Genomic DNA, 18,196 nt, shown 5'->3' on the forward strand with positions numbered 1-18,196 from the left:
ACAGGGACCTTGAGCCACAAAGCCGTCCTTAGAGAAGTCATGGCCCGGGCCTCTCTTTCTCCCAGGTCACTGTGCCATGCAGACAAAGGCAGGGAGGGCTGGGCAAAGCTTCTGCTCACTCCATCCCTGCCTCTGCCCTAAGCGGTCCATCCAGCCCCGCAGCTGTGGGCAGGGGCAGCAGTTCTGTGGGATCGGGGAAAAGGTAGTGATACCTCTGTTCTCCTCCAGGCGTGCACAGCACATCACAGACCATAAACTTCTGAGGGCAGGAGCATCGGGGAAGGGGAGGCAGAGCACCCCAGTCTGCCCCAGAAGGATGCAGGCCAGAAGCCTCAGGATGCTCCTCTGAGCTCAGCAGCCACCTCTAAATGGTGATGGTCTCACCGTAGCTGGCCGATTGCTACATTCCCCCGTGATTGTTCATATAACAATGGTCAGTGCCCCGAGTCAGGTGCTCTGTCCCACTGAGCTTATTAATTGGCAAGTTTAAATAGATGGTTGGAAGAGAACAGAATGGACACTTGAACAGATGCAGAGAGACCGGTGGGCGGATGGATGGATGGACAGATGGACGGGTTAGTGGGTAAGATGAAAAATGGGGTGAAGGAAGAAGGGGAAGAATGCAGACAGACGGACAGGACACTGGATGATTAGATGAGCAGATGGAGAGACAGATGGGGAATAGATAGTTAGATAAAAAAAATAAATGGAAGGGTAGTTGGAAAATGGGCTCATAAACAGGTAGGAGGATGGAGAGCTGGAGAGGAGAGAGAGGCAGGGGTGAGCGGGAGAGTGGCTGGTTGGTTTGCAAGGGTGAGGGGTTATGTGCAGGAGGGGCAGACAGGAGGGAAAAAGACTGGGCAGGTGGATGGAAGGATGGACTGGGGATGACAGATGTGAGAACGGGAGGCACAGACAGAATGAGAGAAGAAATGGAAAGCTATATGGTCAAGAAGAGAAACTAGGAGATGGCAGAAATGGATAGACAGGAGGACGGACGGATGGGTGGGTGGGTAGGCGAAACAGAAGAGAGTCTGTGGGTGAGCCAAACGGTGCTTCTTAATCATTCCGAGAATGTTAAGGAATCTGTAGGGTTTTGCTGAGAAGGCAATGGGAACCCCAACCCGGGATTCCCTAGGGTACGCAGGTCAAGGGCAGTGGGGATGGAAGGGGACTTCTTTCCTCTTTCTTCCCTTACTCCGAGTCTGTGACTGCACCCTTCCCCACTCAGAGTCTCCTCCTATAACCAGACAGAAACCTGGATCTTTTACTCCTGGCCAAAGGGAAAGCAGAGTCATAACTTCAAGAGGCATATTGGAGCCAGAGGGTCCCCAGAGGTCCCTATCTAACAGGGGGCCTCTGCCCTCCCTGTCATAAGCGAGTAAGCCCTGAGTTGGATGTCGAGGGCTAGTGAAGGCAGCTGGGGTCTTCCAGGGGCCCAAGATATCCGTAGTCTCCTGAGGTTCTGGGACTGGCCCACTGTCCCCAGACCACGGAGGACTGTGCACACTGCCATCCTGGCTAGGACACTATTCATCATGCATGTTTCATCAGGAAGGTTTAGGTCTCTTTTCAACCAAGGTAGGTACCGAGCACACAACAGGTGCACGGTCACCACACGGGGGCAATGCTCTCCTCACCACAGAAGCGAAGGGTTGGAAGGAACCTCCCAGACCTTGTAACCCGAGTGCCACCCGGCCCCGGGCAGGGGAGGATTCCTTCTTGTTTCTGCTCTAACTTGGGGCCGTGATGCTGTTGGACAGGATTACTGACTGTCTCAGCAGCTGGGATGCCACGGGAGGGCTCCCACGGACCAGCACCGTGACCCCCCAAGCAGGTGGGTTAGTACAGCTAACCCCATCTAGAAGCAGGTTCCGGGGCTCCAGGGGTCTCGCTTGCCGCACGCTGGCAGAATCGACCCAGGCTGGCCCAGAAGCCTGCCAGCCTCGGTTCTGAGTTTGGGCCCCGGCGCTGGCTAGCTGTGTGCTCTCGGGCAGGCTTCTTAACCTTCTGAGCTCCCCACTGCGGCAACTCTGAAGTCACACCTACCTCTTGGGGGTGCTGGGAGGAGCTGACGCTCACCTTGTGGGACCCCCTTCCCTCCCGAGCCAGGAACCCACCTCCGCCCGCATGACCACCCCTCCAGACTGGGTGCCAGGGATTCTGCCACAGGCCATGCTGGTCATGGGGGACAGGAGGCGAATGGCTTCACCCTCTGGTCTGGGCTCGGGGGCTCCCAGGAGAAGGTGCTGGTGGCTCCTGGAGGCTGCAGGGAGGAGTCGGGGAGTCTGAGGGCACTCTGCCGGGACAGGCCGTGCGGTGTGGGTGGCAGTAGACGAGGCTGACTGAGCAGCCCCTGTGTCACCCGGTGCCCTCCGTGACCTCCCCTCCCTGGGGCTCGTCTGTGAATGCAGGGAGGTGTACCCCATGGCGGCAGGCATCTTTTCTCGGCTCAGACACCCCTTCTCTGTCGAGGAGCAGAGCCTCAGCTTGCCAGGCCGAGTCCACAGCTTCTCACGGTCATCTCAGCCCCCACCCGAAGACCCCCCAGTCCTGGAATGAAGGAGGAAAGGCAAGCGGATGGAAAATGATGCATGTCTGGAAGAGGTGGGACCCCTGCCGAGGGCACCGGCCAACGGCTCTGCCTCCTTCAGTGTTGACCCCTCGCCCTCCTTTGGCCCCCGCGGGCCTGACAGACTAACGCCTGCCCATAGCTGTCATCGCTGTCCCCTGCGGCGACCGGCACAAGGGCCTGTACGTGGCACAGCCACCCCGCTGGTGTCTGGGAACCATCTGAGAAGAGGAAAGGGGACGCCCACACCTCCACAGGGACATCGTGGCAGCCTTTCCCACATGACCCCCTGAGACGCCTCTGCTCCCGCCCAGGAGTCCAAGCTGCCGCCGCAATGTCTGACACGGAGACAGAGACACAGACAGGCAGACAGAGACAGACAGGAAGGGCTCCCCGGGCCTGGGCGCAGCCAGGAGGTGGGTGGGGGCGTCCCGAGGACCACCGGGCCCAGCCAGAGCCCAAGGGTAAGAGGGGAGGGAGGGTACGGCAGCCTGAAAAGGAAGCCGAGAGCCTTAGAGGAGGTGCCGGAGGTTCCTGAGTGATGGCTGAAGGCCCACCCTTCCAGGAAGACACAAGGCCCTGGAAGAACAGGAGCGTCAGCGTCCTGCTGCTTCCCTCAGTCCCCGCGCGCAGAGACAGCCAAGAGCAAGCTTCCTCTGCTGCAGCTGCCCGCCACCCACCCCCGACCGGCCCCTCTCTGCAGTCATAGTTAGAGATGCCTCCATTTCAGATCCGCTTCCTGCTTTGGCTCTGAAGCTGTGGTCTTCCAGAAGCCTCTATGAGCATTTGAAGAGAGCTCACAACGCTCCCTGATCACTGGCTGGGAACCGACCCTCCTGGGCCTGGCCTGCAGGCAGTGTGGGCGAGCCTGCACACCCAGGGTGCCATGGCCCAGGGCGTGCGGAGTGTCTGCTGCCGCTCTGCTCAGGTTATGCCCTCCGGCCCCTCCAGGGCTCCATGCCAGTCCAGAGGGACCCAGGAAGGGACTGCGGATAGGCTTGGCATGGCCTCTAATGGAAAGAGCTCTGGAAAAGAGATGTTCGTGCCAGGGACCAGACCTTTTCTCTCCAAAAAGCAGGGGAAGCTGGAAGGGACCGTCTTTGGAGAGAATGCTCTGGGTGGGAACCTAGATTAAGTTTTTCTAGTCTCACATGGCAGGGGGAAGGCTCCTCAAGATGGTCCTCTGGGTGCTGGGCCCAGGTGAGCTCTGGGTAACCCTGTGCTGGGATGTACTCTCAGGACCGGGGTCCTCGTGCTGAGAGCAGAACAGGCTGGTCCCTGAACAGCCTGGAAACAGGGGCAGCCGTGGTGACCCATTCTGGAGGCCACCCGAGAGGCCGCCCGAGTTTGCCACTCCTTCCAGAGAAAGAGGATCTGCTCACTGAGAGGAAGATGATGGGGGTGATGCCCTGAGGTGGGGGTCCTGGGTTCGCATTACAGCTCTAGTGTTAATAGTCACTTGGTTTGCAGGGACCGGCTTTCTTTACCTTCAAGGGTGTTTTGGACAAGTGGCTTTTTATTCTGTTACTAAATTATCAGTCAACTATTTCTATCTCTCTTCCTCCATAAAGTTTCACTGGCCGCCTAAGGCCAGAGGGAGTGGGGCTGTAGGGGACACAGTGGGGACAGAGCCTACATCCAGGGCCAAGGCACGCTGGGTTGTACTGCCTTCGACATAGCAGGACTCTGGAGCTAGACGCACCCAGGATGTGGGGGGGACCAGGTACCAGGCCTACCTGTCCTCTTTGGGGATCCTTTGGAACATTGTTTATGAGATGCCAAGGGAGAAGAAGATCGGAGAAAGAAAGTGGGAGAGAGGGCACCTCCATGCCACCCAAAATGTAGATGGGAAAGTTTGAGGGCCCCTGAGAAGGACAGCCAGAGGACAGAGGAGGACAGGGGTTGGTGAACGGGGTTAGGCGAGCAGAGATAGAGCTCTGGCAGAGAGGGTCTGGGAGCCAGGAGATGTGGTAAGCTGCCCCCGGACCTAGTCCAGAGAGAGCCAAGGGAACCAGCAAGAGGAAGAGGAAGGGAGAAAGGCTGGTGAACTCCGCAGGGCTTGGTCTGGCCTCTCTGGCTGGGAGCAGCTTGACCAACAGAAGAAAGAACAGCCAGGGCACAGCTGAAGCTGCTCTCGGGTTCTGTCTGCACAAACACCACACAGCTCCAGTGGGGGCCAGCATGGGGGCCCCCCGCCAATTGCTCAAAGGAGGAGGCAGGGCCCTCATGCCCAAATCCTTATCCAAGAATCTGCAAAGCACAAGAGGCTGAAGCCATCAGGGGGGTCAAGAGCCCCAGCCCTTCCTTGGCTTCACCTCTGTTCCTCTGCTCAGCTACCAGGAAGTGATGCATAAGCCACCGCATCTTCCCTGCCTGGCCTGCGGGAACCGCGCAGGTAGGAGCCTGGTCCAAGTCCCAGGGACTTGGCCCCTCTTGTTCACCCGAGGGTCCAGGCAGCTGCAGCGGGACCCTTCTTCCTTTCTCAGGTGACAGCCAGAGCCTGTGCTGAGCCTGCCTTGGGGCATGGCCGGGGCCCCAGGTTGGGGTCACCAGCCAGGGCAGGGGGGATGTGAGTGGGTCTGGGCTGAGAGCTGCAGAGGGGCTGGGTGGGTGGTCGTGAACATGGTCTGAGGGGTGAGGCAGGTGGAGGCAGGGGTGAGCTCTGCCATGAGAAGTGAGCATGCGAGTGTTCTACGTGGCTCGGAGTGGAATGGAGTTCCGAACGCAAGAGTGGTGGTGACAAGTGTGGATGCTGGAGCTCGCCGGGTCGGTGGATGGAGGGCGAAGGACACATGCAGCAGAACAGGGGTGAGGAGAGAAAATCAAAACCAGGAACCGTGTGCAAGAGCGCCACCTGGCGCCCGGGGAAGCAGGCAGGCGGAGGGGCTGTGTGGGATCCAAGAGGACAGGCTGGGGCAGCTGCGGGGGGTGCCGGGTCCGGGGGGTGGGGTGGGGGTGTCACGCCCCGTCTGGAGCGGGCTGCACAGCTGGCCGCTGGGGAGTGGGGGCAGTGGGGGGACAGGGAGGGGCCCAGGCCCCAGGCGGAACGGGTCCGGGCCTCTGAGCTCTGAGCTAGGGCTCCCAGAGGGGAGCTCCCTACAGTGGGCCGGGGCAGTGCTCCAGCTGACTGTCTCTTACCTTTGGTTTTAAAAGCAAAGTGACAGTGCTTGCACACATAGGGCCGGACGTCAGTGTGGGTGCGGATGTGTTTCTTCAGCATGCTGGGCTTCTTGCAGCGAATTCCACACTCCTCACAAACATATTTCCCTCGGCCGCGGCCTCGCACATATACATACTCTTCGTTTGATTTGTACCTATGAGCAACAGGCGTCATGGTAAAGGAGAAAAAAAAAAGGAGGAGAAGAGGCTGGTTCCCACCTCAGAAGACGCACACGCTTCCTAGGTATACCTCCAGCCCTTCATAGATACTGGGTGCGAAGGACGTGGACCAGAGAGAACCGCATGGGGGCAGGGGGCAGGGAGTCGCCCTGGGGATCCGCCGCGGACCCCTTGCACCTGCCATGCCCTCGGCCGCATATGGCTGCGCCCTCTCTTCCCTCCAGAGGCAGCAGGCCCTGTGCTTCCCGCCAGAAAGGGAAGCCACAGGTTCACGGAGTGCCTCTGTCCCAGAGCCGGCCTTGGCCCCAGGCTCTGCCTGCAAAGGACGGCCCCCTGGGCCAGCAGAATCACAACGCAAGTGAGGGAAGGTGACAACCACGCTCCAGCAGCTCCAGCGGCTACCATTTGCCGAGGGCTCCCTCTGGGCCCACACTTCACACAAATTAAATCACAACCGTGAGCACGAGCTGTTAAGAGCCTAAGGCACAAAGTCTTGCAGCCAGAAAGGTATGGACCTAGGATCTGAACCTGCCTGCCCATCTCCCGGGAGCGGCAACAAGTGCTTAAACAGCCCGTTCGGAAGCCGCCTGGACACCAGGGTGACAGGAGGTATGTGGGACCGCTGTCGCCTCCCTGTTTGGAGAGTCAGAAACCAAGAGTCCTGTGCACTCTCCCGACCACATCTCCTGATGAGCTGTAAAGCTCTCAGGACCCAGATTCCAACACCTTGCTCCCAGGGACCCTCCGGGGTCACCGCATCAGGGCCCAAAGCTTTCCTAGGGCAGCTCCTGGGGCAGCCATCCCACCTGCCAGGCCTCAGAGCCACCAGGGCTCTTGGACCTGAACCAGAATGGTCTTATTTCCACCGAGAAGGAAGCCCAGGAGGCTCACACGCTACGATCCTTATCAGAACGCCTCGTTGTCCCTGATGCTACAGCCGCGCCCTTCTCCCTTCGGAAGCAGGAAAGGCTCTGCTGGGACCGGGAGGGTGGTTCCTGGTGGGATTCCAGGACAAGAGCGTTCTGATGCATGAGGCCGGTGTGTGTGTGGGGGGGGTGTCTGACATCATGGGCGCCTTAGGGGAGGTGCGGCCTCTCAGCCCACTGAGCATGCCCCCCAGCACCCAGCAAGGGGCCTGCCAGTGCCCCACACTCAGGCTACACAATAGGTCCCGGCCCAGCGGTCTTCGCTCTCAAACTCAGGGCAGGCACAGGGGGCAGGGAGGTGGCCGGGAGAAGGCGAGGCAGTGGGCACAGCAGCTGGGACTCAGTCCTGCTCTGCAGGGACCATCAGCTTCTGGCTGAGAGGATGTCACAGGATGACCTGAAAGAGGCGACTCTATGGGAGGGAGCCAGCAGGCGGCGACGGAGTGATCTCTCTCACACACACACACACGCACACGCACACGCACACACAACCATATGCACACACACACACCCATATGCACACACACACTCACACCTACCACCTCCCCACACTCACACACACACTCTCACACATGCACTGCTCTCCACGAGTCCCGGAGGGCCCTGGTATTTGTCAGCTCCCTTTGGCCAACCAGTGCCTCTCCTGTTGTCTGAAACCACCTTCCCTCCTTAGAGGCCCTGACCTGCTGGTGGTGGGACTCTGTTCTCCGGGGAGGGGCCAACTTTCACCTGATCCAGGGCGAAGTGACATCTGGTGTTCAAGGGGAGGAAGGGAGGGCTGTGGGGGTGGCGGGGAGGATGATTCTTATCACTCTTATGAAGAACCCCCTATGGGCAAGCCCGGGAGACCCGTCTCTGAGGGACAACGGTTCATCCTCACGCAGCAGGATGCCTCAGGGCCACCAGGGCCCCGAACCACACCCTGATCTTAACTCCTGTGTCCCTCTATGGCCCCCTGGAAACCAGTCTAAGATGGAGTGGGCACCCTTTTCCCAGCCGGAGAAGAAAGAAGTGAGAATGGCTTGGTTTCTTCTTGGCACTGGAGGCTGTGCCAACTGGATCCTAACCTCCACTCGGCCCTGCCCGGCGGGTCCATGAAACCCCCTCCCCTCCAACATCCAATGACAAAGGCGTCCCTCGGTGCTCCCTGGCCCTCCCCGCAACTGCTGTGCTGGGCATTGTGAGCTAGGCCCACTGCCACTCTGACTCTTCTGTATCTGGCCCCTGCCCTATGCTCGAGCCAACTCAGCCACAGTGACCTGTGGATGCTCTCAGACCCCCCAGTTCTTCCCCCACAGCAAGCTTAGACCACAAGTGGTCTTCCCTGGCTCATGCTTGCATGTGTGCAGAAAGGCACACATGTGCATGCACATACACATAGAAAAAACTCTGTTTGAACTCTCGAGGGTTGTGCCTTGACTTGGGTGCCTTGGCCATGGAAGGTGTGTATAACCTGCTGGGGAGCAGAAGGGGGCTTGGAGGGGCCAGAGAGGACCGTGAGAGATGGAGGCAGGAAGGGGGAGCTCCAGGCAGGAACCAGGAACAAAGGCAAGAGGGATTAAAAGGCCTGATGGACTTGGTGGGGAGAGCAGATGAGGTGGGATGGGCAGGATGGACAGGATCCCCATCCCCATCAGCCCTGAACGCCATGCTAAGAAGTTTAGACTTGATCAAAGATAAAGACTCAGAGAAAAGATGCTTCCCTGGCACCAAGAGGAATGGTCTGGAGGGGGAAGAGACCTCTAGTCCCCACAAGAAGCGCATGTTTTAGGACAGGGGGCCATCGGATGGGGGAAGGGTCACAATGAGGCAGAAACCAAGATCAAAGTATTCAATGTAGCTGGCTTAAGTGATACCACCCATGGACGTGGAGGGGAGCGATGCAGGACCCCAGGCCTTTGCTGAGAGTGAGATGCCCGTGAGGAAGATGTGAAGAGATGCCCAGGGCATGGCTGGAAATCCCTGGGACTCACGATGGGATGTGCGGATTTGTAGGGAGGGAGACGACAGTGCAGGAGAGGATTGAAAAAGAGAAGAGGGTAGTGTGAGGGTCTAGGAGGCTCCCCAATGTTGGGGGGCAGAAACACAGTCCCAACACACCTACCCCCCAAGCAGCTACTTCCTGGGAGCTCGGGAGGTTTGGAAGCCAAGAGAATGGGACTGAAATGACAGCAGCCACCTGCTTCAATGTCCTGGAGAAGGATGGTTCCCTAGGAGGAAGGGCCCCAGGACTTGAAGAGCGTGGTCCTGTCTGAATGGCCCAGAGCCCATGACTTCTCTACTCTTTGAAGGCTGAGACCGGGATTCGTTCAGCTCAAGACTCTGTGGTTCTCAAAGGGGCCAGCCCAAGGGCAGGCATGGGGCCACCATCCAGTGTGGGCTGGATCCTCCCCACCAGCTCAGGACCAGCCTCTTTTTCCCCAGCAGCTCCACAGCCTCTGCCTTCTGGCACATTCTGCCATCACGGACCACACGCTCACCAGTCAACCCACCAACCCCCCAACCAACCTCAAAGCCTTGCTGGACCTCAGCCCACTCCAGTTACTGCTCCCTCTGCTCCCTTTCTCAGCCCAAGCCAGGGAAGGGCAGCCCAGGTCTGCTCTCCCTGCCTCCGCCCCATGCCCGTTCCTGAGCCGTCATGATCCCGCTTCCCTGGCCAGCTGTCCCTGCCAAGGTCACACATTGCTAAATCCAAAGGACAGCTGCCTTTTCCTATCTGCCCTTTTGCCCGCTTTCTAGAGGCTCCTGCCTGGCTTCGCGATGCTTCTCTGTGGGCTCCTTCCTTACCCCTTTCCCCTGCTGCCACTCCTCAGGCTCCAGCCCGCACTCTTCTCCCCTCGCCCTTCCCAGGTTACGCCCCCTGTGCACGCCTGACTTTCCACCTGGACTCCGATGGATTCCCTGTACTCTCCAGGTCTGACGCCCTGCTGTGCATCCAGATGTCCCCTCAGTCTCTCGCCTGGTGGTGGTCAGGCCCCTCCCGCCCTGCACGCCCAGAAGCACGTTTCCACATCCCCTCTGCAGCACCCTCTCCTCCTGGGCACCCGTCTCCACAAGCAGGACACACACGTGTATGGCTAGTGAAGCCGGTGGCCAGGCCTTCCTCTCTCCCACACGAGAGCAGTGGCCCTGACATGCTCTGTCATGCTCCTCCCAGCCTGGGGAGATGCTCCTCCACCTCCGTCAGGACAAGGCCCTGTCCCTGCACGGGCACACCACCAGGCCGTCCGCCTCTCCAGAGCCCTGACCCCTGCACCTTCCCACCAACCATGCCAAACATCACTGGGGGCCACAAAGGCCCTTTCCTCCAGCCTTCTGCCCTCCCCAGCACCACCCCCCTACACCTGTCTGGCTCCTCGTCTCCTTCAGGGCTTTGCCAAAAGGTCCCTTCCTCCGGAGCCCTCTCTTAAACCTCTGAGCCTGGGGGTCCCCCCTGCTCCTCCTTCATGGCACGGTCAAGCTGTGTGCACTGAGACGGCCTTCTCAACGTGTGTAGCCCCCATTATCCCAGCTGTTGGTACATCCCCAGGACTCAGCACGGCGCCCGACCCCCACAAGGGCTCAGCACTCCTCGGCTGCCCATAAGAAAGCCAGACCAAGGCCTTCTTTCCAGGTCTGCTCTAATCAGATTCTCAGCCATGACATCCCCTCTCTATGAGGCTAGAACACAGGCTCAACACAATGCAGTGGCCTCTCCACAGGCATGGCACCTAGCCACAATAGACAGGCCGAACTCTCTCCAGTCCCTGGTAGGAACTATTCTGCTCATGGGTCAGCACGAGACCTGGGTCCGAGTTCCGGCTGCTGTTCAAACTTGTTGGGTGACCTTGAGTCAATCAGTCCCATTCCTTGGTCAATCTTCATTGTCCTAAGATACGCCAAGCCCAGTCACACGCCTGACCTCAACTGGTCCTCGCATTGGCCTTTTACCATTGTCTTCATTTTACTGGAGTTTCAGTGACGTGGCCAACACAGCCAGTCAGCAATCTACCCCGCCAGCTCCCCAGCCATGCACAGACATGCCGCACAAATACCTTTCGGTGGTGTTGATGTTTCCTTAGCACTTTCCTTCTCCAGGATTCCCAGGGGCCCACCACACAGCAGACAAAGAAGCACAGCATCGTTCTCTACCCAGCCCTTCCTGAAAGGGCCGCCAGCTCTGGGTAGGACCCGCAGCTGTTGACAGCTACAGAAAAATGCCTTGCAGAAAGCCAGGGCAGGAAACCAGAAAACCATGGTGGGGCCCTGAGGGGAACAGTTCTGCCTCTCAGGTCTGCTGGCTCCTTCCCATTGTCCCAAGGCTGCCCTTGACTCGGGGGGGGAAGTGACACCCCCCCACCCGCCCCCCACCAATTCGGAGGCCACAGATCGTCCCCGCTGACAAGCATGGTTGCAGCAGATTCATGGCTCCCGGGATAGGGAGTCATTTCTCTGAGCCCTACCACCTGCCTGTCTTCTGCTCCCCTGACAAGCCATAGGTGTTAGCCAGTGTCAGAAATGTTAAGTTTTGTCCTAGACGAATAGCTATTTCTGTGGATTCCAGAATGCTTTGGTTAGAGGGACCTCGAGACCAGAGGCCCAGAGTCAGGCTGGCCACGCAGCAAAGGAGCTGGGCAGAGCAGGGCTGGTTGGGCCGTGGCCGTAGCACCAAGTGGGCGGGGGTGGGGGGGTCCCAGACCCCTGCCTCCTGGATGTAGATTTTTGGTTCTGCTGTCTTAGGTCGAGCAAAGAGTAAGATTGCCAGGAGGGGCGTGGAGCTGCCAGATTCCGCCAGGTCTGGTTTTGTTCTTACGCTGCTGCAGTCAGACTCACGGACTCAAGGGAAAGAGCGAGAATCTCAAGCAACCCCTGATCCAGGGGATCTTATTATAGTCCTCTGATAGAGAAGGAAACAGAACCAGACAGGTCAAGTGTGTTGCCACAGCTACAAGGCAACTACAGAGTGGTGAGGCAGAGCTTGGACCCCAGGTCTGACCCCAGAGGACAGAGGGCACAGCACCACCTGCCTTCTCTTCCAGTCCTGCTGCCAGGGATGCTTAGCCGTCCGACTGGGAACGCTTGTGGCTCTAGACTTTTCAGCGGTACTTCTGAAGCCCACAGCTTGCGCCAAGCTCCCCCGAGCTCCAGACCCCGGAGACGGAGGGGGTGGAAAATAAATGTCATCTCAGTCACGGTGACAGGGGAGCCGTGCTTGGCTCTGCTGATGACAAAGACTCAGCAAGGAAGCTGCTCCGTGCGGGAGTGAGCTCCCCGTCACTAGCACTGTTCACCCAGAGGCCAGAGGGAGCCTGGAGCAGGTGGAAGTTCAAAGTTACTGCATACCCACACTGCGTCCAGCACCGTGAAGCCTGCTTACTCCTATGATGGTGCTATAAGATGGACATAGTTATCCATTAAGTATTTCATATTTATTCCAATAAATATGTATATATTTATTCTTGACCAAAGGGAGACTCAGGGCACTAGGTGAGGGGCTGGCAGCATGACTGAGTGGGCAGAGGAGGCATGTGGGGGAGGGCTGAGGTGGGCTGGAAGGCAGGACACGGTCCCTCTCTAAAGGGACAGGGGTTATACCTTTCTGGCCAAGGGTTGCAGGATGCTGTCGGATCTTCCAGGTTTTCAAGAAAACCACAAATACAGATTTTTAATGATATGGGTCTACTTGTATATAGCTTTTCCTAGGTACCCAACACTATTCTAGATACTTCATATGCATTACTTCATTTAAACCCCATAAGACAGGGGCTCTCGTCATCCTCATTTACACAGGAGAAACTGGAGTCGCAGAAAGGTTAAGTAACCTGCCCAAGGCCACACAGCCAGTAAGTTAACAGAGCGAGAATATGATCCCAGATCACACGTTACAAAGTTCAGGTGCTTAACTGCTAGGCAATGCTGACTAACACTTGAAATCACCTGTTTCAAAAGACAATTCAAGGCACATAAAATAGAAGAAGAGGCAGATCCAGAGCTAAACTTCTGGCTCTAAGTAATGTCCCCAAGGTCACGAAGCTAGCAGGGGGTCCGTCTGACCTTCAAGTCCACGACTTTTCTCTCCACCAAGCTGCATTTTTCTTCTAAATGAGGGTGTGAACTCTGTGGCTTCAAGTTACCAGCTCTCTGAGGCTGGTCTACAGCTATGTTACTGACTTTTCCATAGATTATTAATATTTTATCATTAAACCCTCACTAATCCTCCAAATTCACATATAATCATGCCAAGCAAGAGGAAGAGGTGATGTGAGGTGTACGTGTCGCTGCTCTGAGTCCCACTTTTGCAGGGAGCCTGTGTCCCCCGAAGTGAGATTAGAGTCGGTTCCCAGAGGTCACTGTGTCCCTGAAGGTCCTGCCACAGCGGGCCCGTCGGTGTGTCCGCAGAGACACGCTGCTCTCGTGGTGCAGCCCGAAAGGAAGGGATGTGGGAAAAGGAACAAGGGGCAGGTGGTCCAGCCCACTGAACTGCCTATCTGTTACAAATACTCAGCTGCTAAGAGGTAGGGAACACATCCCTCCGCGAGAAGTAAACCAGAGAGGCCAAGCTCTGGGCCATGGAGGGACATGCCCACCGGGTTCTTGGTGCATCCTGGATTCTCCTTCTGCGGGGTTCTGCAGAGATGACATTCCGTCACAACATCTGGGGCTGGGGTGGCCCTTAAGGCATGGTCCAGGGACAGGCCTGCTGGGCCAGGAATTCCACAGCCGGTCTATAACTGGAGCGCAGGCTCAGAGCCCACCTGCGGGCTGTCTATTTTAAGCCAGTGTTCTGTGTATTTACTCAACGGTACTGACCAAGGCCCGGTCTGAGCCTGAGGCTGGACCAGGGCCAGGAAAACAAAGCTAAATAAAACTTGGACCTTGGTCTCCAGTGCGACGAACAGATACTTCAAGATCACGAAACAAAGAGGAACAGTAACTCCGATCATGTACAAGGTGCTTTGGATGATCAGGGTGAGTCTTAGGTGGTTTTCTCGGAAGAGATGCTTTTCCTCTGGTAACTGCGGAGAGTCCGAGCCAGGGCAGAGGCGGGAGGACAGAGGATGCAGGTTGGAGGTCGGCTGGCATAACTGAGGCAGGAGAGAAGCGGGTCAAAGAGCCTTTGTTTCCATCTTGCAGAAGGACTTCCACCACGGGAGCAAGTCCTTGTCCATTTCACAGGCTTGCATTTGTGCCTCTGGGCCATTTCCTTGGTTTGACCGTAATGAGTTTCCATTCTTGGGGGCACATCAGCAGGCAGCATCAGCTTTCCGGGAGAGAGCAGCAGTTCTGGGGACTGACCAGGCCCAGAGCTAAGACCAGGAGGCGGCTTTGATTCTAAAGACATTGGTACGATTCGTGGAGATGTTGTGGAGTGAACGACCAAGGGCAGACACCCAGAGCCACCAAGCGGGCACCGCGCCTGGGCCCATGCCAGCTGGGGTCAAAAGAATGCAGCCAAAGGTCCTGTTTCCGAGCAGACAGGGAGATTAGGGAGAGAGTGGCAGAGAGCCAGAAGCTGAGCCTCTCATGTTCAGAGAAGTGAAACTGCCCAAGAGGCACGCACTCCCTAGATGTGCACAGATATGGAGCTGCTCCAGCTTTCGGCAGGCCCTGGCCTGCAGGGTTCTAGAACAATGACTTTCATACCGTGCTCGGGGCTCCTGGAGGCCTCCCCCTCCACACTGAGCTGTTTTCCAGAGGAGGCACCTAGGCAAACTGAATCTGGTAGCAAAAAGCTTTGTGGGTTTAAAAACATCGAAAATTTCTGTTAAAGAACATCCATGCTTGGAAGGACCTTAAAACCTCCGACTTCAGGGTGGCGGAGGGGGCTCGTGCAGCCTCTAATGCGGTCATGGTCAGGAGGGTCCCATTCCACCTTCTCCCAGGGCTGCATACGCCTGGGCACCTGGGGGTCTCCCGATTTCTGGGCAGCTCTTCTCCTACTAAAGCTAAAGAGGTCAGCCTGTGCTCCCACCTGCAGCCTGAGCTCCGAGCTCCGGCTAGTGCCCCTCTTCTACATGATAATCTCCGAAGGGGGCCAATTCACCCAAGACTGCTCTCCTGCAGGCCTGTCATTTCCATAGCCCCAGGCTACACCACTCAGGATGGATGCTGGAGGCCTCCGCAGACTCCCCCAGGTCCCTCTGAGTTGTCCGGGTTGTCCTTCCTAAGACGGAAGGGCCACTACCCCCCAGGGCCCTTGGGTGGGGCTGGACCAGCCCAGCTGAAGCAGGACTCTGGTCTCAGTTCTTCCCGCCTCCTTTCCTTGCTCCCCAGACAGGAAGCCGGCCCAGAATGGGGACAGGACCAGATCCTGGAGACTGAATGCCTGCTTTACTCTTGAAGAAAAAGCAGTGACAAGAAAGTCAGCCAGGGTTCGAGCGGTCAGCTCTTATCACGGGAGAGGGCTGTTGTCTGTTGAGTGCTCGCTCTGTGATAGGCACTTTTTCCAGGAATTCTACTGTGGAAGCCACGGCACAATTCTGTAGGACCCGTGGCAGGAACTGAGGCTGGAGGGTCGTGTTGAGCCTGGCTTGAAAAGTCTCAGATACCAGGACAAAGGCTGGGCCCGTGTCTCGCAGGTGGTGGGGGTTGGGGAGGGCTGTTCAGTGAGGGCTGTGTTCTGGAAGCACATGCTGGGGCCGCAGCTAGAAGGGGCGCTGACCAAGGCCGTCTTCTAGCCGCGGCTGCTGAACTGCGTGTATACACAAAGTGCCTGATTAATGCTTGTAAGCCAATGGCCAAGACTCCTGGGCCAGCTTGCTCGTGATCTGTGAAGCATCAGTGTTTCCAGAGCAGACATATATATGCACTGAGATGCAAATAAGGTGAGAAAAGGCTGCGATGTATATTCCAATCTCGCCCTCAATGCAAGTTCTCAGCCTGGTCCTCTCCCCCTAGTAACAGCTTTCCCAGGGGCAGAGAACAGCAGCAGTAAAGAGAAACAGGCCTAGGAGCCAGAACTGCCAAGGCTGAAGCCAGGCTCTGCCCCTCATTAGCTGCATGACCTTGGGCAGGTTACATAACCTCTCTGTGCCTCAGTTTCTTCATCTGTGAAATGGCGATGATGCCCTATATCTTGAGCTGGGACTAACAGAGCATAGTGACGGTATATTCACTGCAAAACAGCTCACGGACTATATACTTAGGACTTGGATCGCTTTTTATACGGATGATACATTTCCTTTTAAAAATCACTGAAAAATAGGGGCACCTGGGTGGCTCAGTGGGTTAAAGCCTGTGCCTTCGGCTCAGGTCATGATCCCAGGGTACTGGGATTAAGCCCCGCATCGGGCTCTCTGCTCAGCAGGGAGCCTGCTTCCTCCTCTCTCTCTGTCTGCCTCTCTGTCTTCTTGTGATCTCTGTCTGTCAAATAAATAAATAAAATATTTTTTAAAAAATCACTGAAAAATAATAGTACACACTCACAAGGTCCTTGCGACCTTGTGAGTTAACTTCGTTAATCCAAGTCACACGGAACAGCACCCAGCACATACAGAGGGCTCTGTCAGTACTTGCCCTCTCCCTCTAGCACTTGGCTGTGATAGCCCTCATGACAGTTAAATTTATTCTTCAACAATGCAAGGAAAACCAAATGGTCCAGTTGTCCATCAACTGAGAAGCTTGGAGATGTCCCCTTCCCTTCTGATCAGAAAGGAGGCCAGTGGTTCAGTGCTGTGATGCCAGGCGATCCGTCCATCTGTGGCCATGCGTGGACCGGCTGATGGAATAGCAGGCAGTGACGATGGAAGTTCCGCTATCTCCTTCTCTCTTGCCGTGGCCAGGTTTGCAAAGCAATCCCAGACATGCTGATGGGGATGCCTGTGCCCTGGAAAGCCGGTCACAACCACAGCCAAGGTGATGGTGGTGAGGAACAAGAAGGAGCTGCTGACTTGGGACGTGAAGCATTCCAGCATCCAAACTTGGATGGTGATCACGCGGCCGAAGCAGCTTCAGTTTCCTCGATGAACATGATCCATGCCACAGCGAGCTCGACCAGTCTTAGCCTCCGGCCGTCCACCCACCTGAGACTACTTGTGAAATGGAAATTGGGAGGACCCAAGGACCAAGGTGCAGAGAAAGAAAATGCAGAAGAGGAAGAAGACTCAGTGGGAGGAAGAAGCCTCAGTGAAGTCAACCAAAGCTTTCTAAACCTGATCAGGATAATACAGGCGCAAAGTAGGCAACAGCTTTCAAGGGAATTCCAAGTTTAAGAGTAAAGGGATTTGGTTATTTGCATTTCAAAGCAGCAGACCAGGACTCTGCCAGCTGGAGGGACCTTGCTGGCTTTGACTGGACACAGAGTTTTTCTCCAACCCATCTCCTTCACCCCAAGGCGGTCATGGTGGCCCAGTTAGTGTCCTGGCCAGAGGAGTGTTGGGGAGAAGGGGTCACAGCACAGCTGCAAGCAGGCGTGGCCTGGTGGTGGACCGTCTGACCTCCTGCCTGACGACCACATGGCATCTGGCCTTCAGTTAAAAATTTCAACGCTCTGGACAGTTCTTAGCATGACAGATGGAACAGACACTCTGCAGAGAGGTAGGAAGGGTGGGAACCCTGGCGATCCGAGCTCATTGTGAAGATCCCACTGAGCACTGCTGCCCTAGCTTAGCCGGCCTCCGGAAATGCCATTTCTACAAAACCTTGTCAGAGGTGACAAGGTGTGCGGGGCAGTGGGCAGAGAACACTTCGTGTGTCCCCAGCACGGTGAAGCAGACCGTGGCCAGGGTCTGGACGGGAGAGAGCAGACCCAGGGCACATGAAACGAGGTGGAGGCTCCTAGGGACCTGGTTCTTTTGAAATCCTCCAGTGCAAATGAAGGGAATGGAGAAGTTTCTTAACTCCCTGGAGAAGTTCCTCACTGGCTGCGCACCGTCCCTCAGACAAGGCAGTTGCCTCGCTCCCTTGCCCTTAGACGCCTCACAGCCTTCCTCTCTGGGAGCCAGGTACCCTGTGTGTGGAACCCCCTGTCTTGCCCTCAAAAGATCACAGCTTCGGAAGACTCTTCCTTATTTTCCGGTGGGGTAGGAAGCGGCACCTTTGCCGATGGGAGCCTTAGATCACCTTTACGGTCAAGGTGAAGTGGAAAGTCTCCAGTTTGATGGGGCTGCTGAGGACGGCTTTGCCTGTGGCTACTGGACTCAGCACAACTACTGAGCCATTTCCTGCTCCAGAGGGACAATGGCAGCAACAACAGTAACAACTGAACAACTGTGACCCTTTAGCACGATGGAGCCGCCTTCCTCATTATGGGGCTCGTCTATCCCTTACTGGAAATCAGCGAGGTGCATAATGTCATGGCTCTTTTCAGGTAAGGCAGTAGAGGATCAGAGAGGTAAGGTAACTTGCTCAAGGTCACACAGCCAGTGGGTAGCAGAGGAAG

The 18,196-nt window shown here is 56.8% G+C and overlaps 1 protein-coding gene across 6 annotated transcripts in view; it reads right to left on the reverse strand.

The window, feature by feature from the left end:
• Positions 1-18,196, reverse strand: part of HIVEP3 (HIVEP zinc finger 3) — a 456,280-nt gene that overhangs the window by 11,906 nt on the left and 426,178 nt on the right. For all 6 annotated transcript variants that reach the window (XM_059135436.1, XM_059135438.1, XM_059135432.1 and 3 more), the window contains one exon: positions 5,711-5,886. In XM_059135436.1, the coding sequence (XP_058991419.1) occupies positions 5,711-5,886 (176 nt within the window). The remainder of the gene's footprint in view (positions 1-5,710; positions 5,887-18,196) is intronic.

The sequence above is a fragment of the Mustela lutreola genome, chromosome 10 (assembly GCF_030435805.1).
Source record: "Mustela lutreola isolate mMusLut2 chromosome 10, mMusLut2.pri, whole genome shotgun sequence".
Classification (NCBI taxonomy): Eukaryota; Metazoa; Chordata; class Mammalia; order Carnivora; family Mustelidae; genus Mustela; species Mustela lutreola.